A 4,982-nucleotide genomic window follows, 5' to 3' on the forward strand; every position below is an offset into this window, starting at 1 on the left:
TTGCTTTCGTTATCTCTTTGGATCTTCACAACAACTCTCCGAGTTTAACCCCATTTATGGGTGAAAACCTGGGGCACAGATGGTGCTCGCCCAGAGACATACAGCTGGAAGATGCCAGAGCCGGGATGTGAGCCCGGGGTGGTTAGCCTTTAACTGCAGCCCTGCCACCCAGGAGAGAGAACACACACCATCTAGCTCAGCTCTTGCCCCATCGCAGACGCTGCAGCAACTTCCTCCTTTTGATTTGCACACGTTGTTGTTGTTGTATGTGGACCCAGTTCATTCATTTCTCACCACTGTGTAGCCTTCGAGGAGTAAACGAGTCCTTCCTTCCTTATTCCTTTTTCTGAAGGTGGATACTCAGCTTGCTTCTTTTTAAAACATTTTTGGCCGTATCGTGCAGCGTGTAGGATCTTAGTTCCCTGACTAGGGATTGAACCTGTGCCCCCCGCATTGGAAGCGTGGAGTCTGAACCACTTGGCCGCCAAGGAAGTCCTGGCTTGCTTCTAACATGTTGCTGTTATGAACAGTGCCTTCCGGGCATTCTGGGGCCCATCTCCTGGTGGAACACAGTGCCTGACTGTTTCCAGGGTGCCTGCAGGAGGGGAGGGGGTCCTCGGGCACACCTCCCTTCACATCTCTGGGGCACAGATACCTGTGTATGTTTCTGTCGGCTGTACGCACGCCTTCCTATCTCCCCACGTCTTCGCCAACCCTTGGCACTATTGGGCTGTTTTCTCTTCTGCCAGTCCCTGGTGGTGACAGGGTATCTCACCATGTTTGGGCAGTTTCTCTGTTCAAGACCATTGCTGATCTCAGCTCACCTGGGGTGTGTGTGCTTGTCCTTGGGTGCTCATGCCAGCACGGCCCTGTGTCCTGCAGAGCAGCCATGGTGGCCCCAGGGGAGGGGGCCATAGTACCCATCGCTGTGCCCAGAGGGTCACAGTCTGTTCCTGGCCGGGGCTGTGGGCTGGGTCCCAATGTCCTGTTTCATGCCTGCCTGCGGCTGGTTCTCACATCAGTGGACAGCTCCCTGATGCCAGGGCCTGGGGCGCCACAACAGGGCAGTGGCCAGCCCAGCCCGCGCCAGCGCCCACAGTCCTGGCCCGCCTCTGACCTGCTTCCCTCTCTGTTTTCCTGCAGCCATTGTACAACCAGCCCTCCGACACCAGGCAGTACCATGAGAACATCAAAATGTGAGTACTTGAGGGCAGCCGTGCAGACGCACAGTGGGGTGGGGCGCCCGGGGTGGGATGTGGGTTCTCAGTTCCCGTCGGGGCTCCCTCCAGGGCCAGGAGGAGGGTACGGAAGGGAGCAATTTGGGCCGGAGTTCTGGGCCAGGCAGGGCCTTGGATGGAAAGGCAGAGGTGGTGGGGGGCCAAGGGAGTAGCCCCATGAAGCTTTGGGAGGCAGACCGTGGTTGGGAGGGTGGGCAAGCTGCATGCATAGCTTCTGAGAGACAGAGGTGGAGGGCTGCAGGTCCTCCTCCTGTTTGAGCTGCAGGAAGCTGTTACCAGGAGGAGGAGTGTGAGCTCATGCAGTGGCCATGGAGTAAGCAGGGACCCTGTGGTTTGGGCTCTGATGTAAGCATAGTTAGGACTGTCTGTGGTCTGCACAGGGGGTCCATCTGTGACACAGCCCCGTGTGGGAGCAGCTGGGAGCACTCACCCAGACCCAGAGGCCCAGAATGGCCAGTATGATGTAGCCCAGTGAAGGGGCCTTTTCCCAGATGAACACAGAAGCAGAAAAATATCAGTGAAGTGCCACGCACAGTTGGCGTGGGTCGAGCTGGCAGCAGGGCGCCAGGACGGTGCTGGGGGCCAGTGTCTTTATGTGTTCAAGCTGGGCACCAGGCGTTGAGGAATTGTGGCTGTCAGAAAGAGGTTGGCTTTTTTCTGGGGATGCATTAGTAGGAGCATAGCCTCCTTGGCCGAGGAGGGGATATTACCTCATGTCATTATCCAGGTATCTAAAAAACCAGAGGAGTCTTGCCTGTTGAAGAACATGTGGCTGTGAACACTCCGGGGATGTTAGGTTATAGGTAGGTCCTTTGGGATCACAATCTTTGAACTGTTCAAGGTTCATTTTTGTGTGACCTCAGGAGGGCAGTGCTTAGCTGGTTCAACGGGCAGTCCAATTTGGTCTGACTGTCCGAACTTCCTTGGGGTGGAGTTGCAGGGTGTATGTGCGGCAGTGAGCTCCCCATCCCTGGGGGCATCCAAACCTCCTGATGGTTTTCAAGTATCCACTGGTGCTGGACTAATTGTTGGGGAGGTCCCTCCTCTTGTAGTTTTTGGACCCGCATGACTAGTCTAGGCTCTGGGGACCCAACACGGCCACCGCCCTTGCAGCTCCCAGGGGCTAATGGAGCAACCTAGAAGAATCTCTTGTTGCCGCCGAGGTCCTTGGCTTATTTGGGCTTGCGAGCACCTGCCTCACCTTCGTTGCTGCCTGTCACTTAGCCTGTGGCTGGCAGGGGCTGTGGGGTGTCCTTTCCGGGGGAGCACTGGGGTATCCCTGGGTTTTCCGTGTCCTGTGTGGCTGTGGGGTGTCCTTTCCTGGGGAGCACTGGGGTATCCCTGGGTTTTCCGTGTCTTGTGTGGCCTGTGCTTTGGCTTGGCCTTGAGAGTGTGTTCACCGCTCAGGTACCAAATCTCTCTCAATACTGCATGCTTTATTTTCCAATCAGGCCACATTAGTCCTTTATAAAGCTTCCCAGGACCTTCCTGGGGCCACTGCTGGGGGTGGGGGAGCCCCAGATGGAGTTTGGGTGAGGGCGTGGGGCCCTTCAGGGCCTCTCTTGGCTGGTTTAGGGGATGAGCGTGGCATGTTCTCAGCTGGGCAGACCCTGCTGGGAACATTCAATCATTCAATACACATTTGTTACACTCACTATGCCAGGCCCTGTTCTAGGACCTGGGGATTTAGCTGTGAACAAGACAAAGTTCCCTATACTTTCATTAAGCTTTATCTAGCAGTGGAGACAGGAAACAAGTTAAGTAAATGAGAAAATATCAGCGAATAAAAAGTACTGTGGTCACATAGCTGTCTTAAGCTCTTTATGCTTTAATATACCGAGTTGTATTTTCCCTTTCAACATAAACATCTTTGATAGCAATATTGTTACACTAGAAGTCTTGCATACATTTTTTTCACTAGACTACAAATGGGTAATATTTTAAGCTGAATAGCGTGGGTGATTTCAGGTTATAAGAATGGCTATAGAATCCAAACAACAAAGGCAAAAGGTATCCATACAAATAATACAAACTGATAAGACACTGCTGCATATAAGTAAAATAAAGCTATGAGTTTACTGAAACCAGTGCCCAATTTTTATAGCCTATAATCTTCATCAGAGGACCGTTCTCCTCTACTAGAGTACATTCTGGCTAAGTAGGTAACTGCCTAGTGAAAGTTACTCCAAATCTAAGTCACAGATGAACATGTTTAAGTTTAAAACATAGAGATAAATAATTTTGAGATTTCTTCGGTGATAAGTGGTCTGTTTCATGTTAGAAAAATGTATCTGTAAGCAAGTTATCTGAATTGCTTTCTTCTTAGAATTTTAATTTTTTCCCCCATAGTTTGCCTCTGAATTCATACTCAATTCTGTAATTTTAGTTTCAGTGTGATTGTGATTAAATCAGTGCAGTCATTTACTTTAAAAAATACTTTGAAGGGACTTCCCTGGTGGTCCAGTGGTTAAGACTCAGCTACAGAGAGCATGGGTTCGATCCTTGGTTGGGGAACTAAGATCCCATATGCTGTGTGGCATGGCCAAAAAAAAAACAAAGACAGAAAAAAAAAACGCTATGAAGATGGCAAACAGGGTGATGGGAGAGAATGTAAGGGGTGACTTAAGCCGAGGGGATCAGGGCCAGGACCTGACAGCTGAGGGAACATTCAGAGACCAAGCAGCAGCTGGCATGCAGCTGCCCCCACCAGAGGCAGGTGGAACAGGCGTTGCAAAGGCCCTGGGGCTGGACTGAGCTGGCGGGATCACAGAGAAGCCTGGCAGGTCCCGAAGGGGTAGGTGAGGGAGAAGAAGGTGCCAGGCTGATCACCTAGGGCTGGTGACGAGTTTTGGGTTTTATTATCTGTGCTAGAGGCTAGTAATGAGGTTTATGTGAAGTGATGTGATGGGGTTTTTGCGAGCCCACGGTCTGGGGGGCACGTTGAGGATCACAAGCATCTGGCTCACGAGCCCAGTCACTCTCAGTGCCTCAGTTGCCCCATCTGTGAGATGGGTTGAAGATTCAATGAATCCCTAGAAGTTATTCAGTGTCAGGCCTGTAGGAAGTGTTCTGTGATTTTTCTCACTTCATCAGCAGAGACCAAGAGAGCTGCCCTCCCTCATTCATTCACTCATTCATTCAGCAGATATTTAGGAACACTGGCTCTGTGCCAGGCACTGTTCTGGGCCCCGGGGAGAGAGCAGTGAGTGAGGAGGTCTGCCATTCTGGTGGCGCAGGCAGATCATAAAGAAATACGTCTGTGATACAATGATAGCTTGATAAGGACAAGAAGACGGATCAGGCTGGGGCTGGGGTGAGGCGTTCTCTTGCTCAGAGTGCAAAGCTTCACCAGCTCGCCTCGACTGGGCCTCCTCCCAGGCTCCTCCCTCCCGCCTCTGTAATTGCCACCAGGTGGAAGGTTATCCCTTCCCCAAGGACCTTGCCCTGTCACTTTAATTTCTCTGTGTCTGCGCACTGGGGCCTCTGAGTTAAAGTTAATTTCACACCTGACTTCCTGCTGCACTGGCAATTTCGGACGTGTTGAAGTCACCTGTACCCACCCCGATGCTGTCCTCTGCCACCTGCCGCCTCTGGAGGCGTGGGGGCGGCCGCCCACGCTCCTGGCAGCGGCGGGGGTGGTGTGGGAGACTGGCTGTGGTCTGGTCTTAGCCTTGGCAGTGACTCCGCAGACCTCGGCAGTGACTCCGCAGACCTCCCAGGCTTTGGGAAGCAGGGGAAGGGGCC

At 52.5% G+C, this 4,982-nt stretch overlaps 1 protein-coding gene across 1 annotated transcript in view; it reads left to right on the forward strand.

Moving 5' to 3' along the window:
* NCOR2 (nuclear receptor corepressor 2) overlaps positions 1-4,982 on the forward strand; it is a 205,428-nt gene that overhangs the window by 81,839 nt on the left and 118,607 nt on the right. Inside the window, 1 exon segment of the mRNA XM_010841409.1 lies at positions 1,144-1,196. Within this exon segment, the coding sequence (XP_010839711.1) occupies positions 1,144-1,196 (53 nt within the window).

The sequence above is a fragment of the Bison bison genome, unplaced genomic scaffold, assembly GCF_000754665.1.
Source record: "Bison bison bison isolate TAMUID 2011002044 unplaced genomic scaffold, Bison_UMD1.0 scf7180017864160, whole genome shotgun sequence".
Classification (NCBI taxonomy): domain Eukaryota; kingdom Metazoa; phylum Chordata; class Mammalia; order Artiodactyla; family Bovidae; genus Bison; species Bison bison.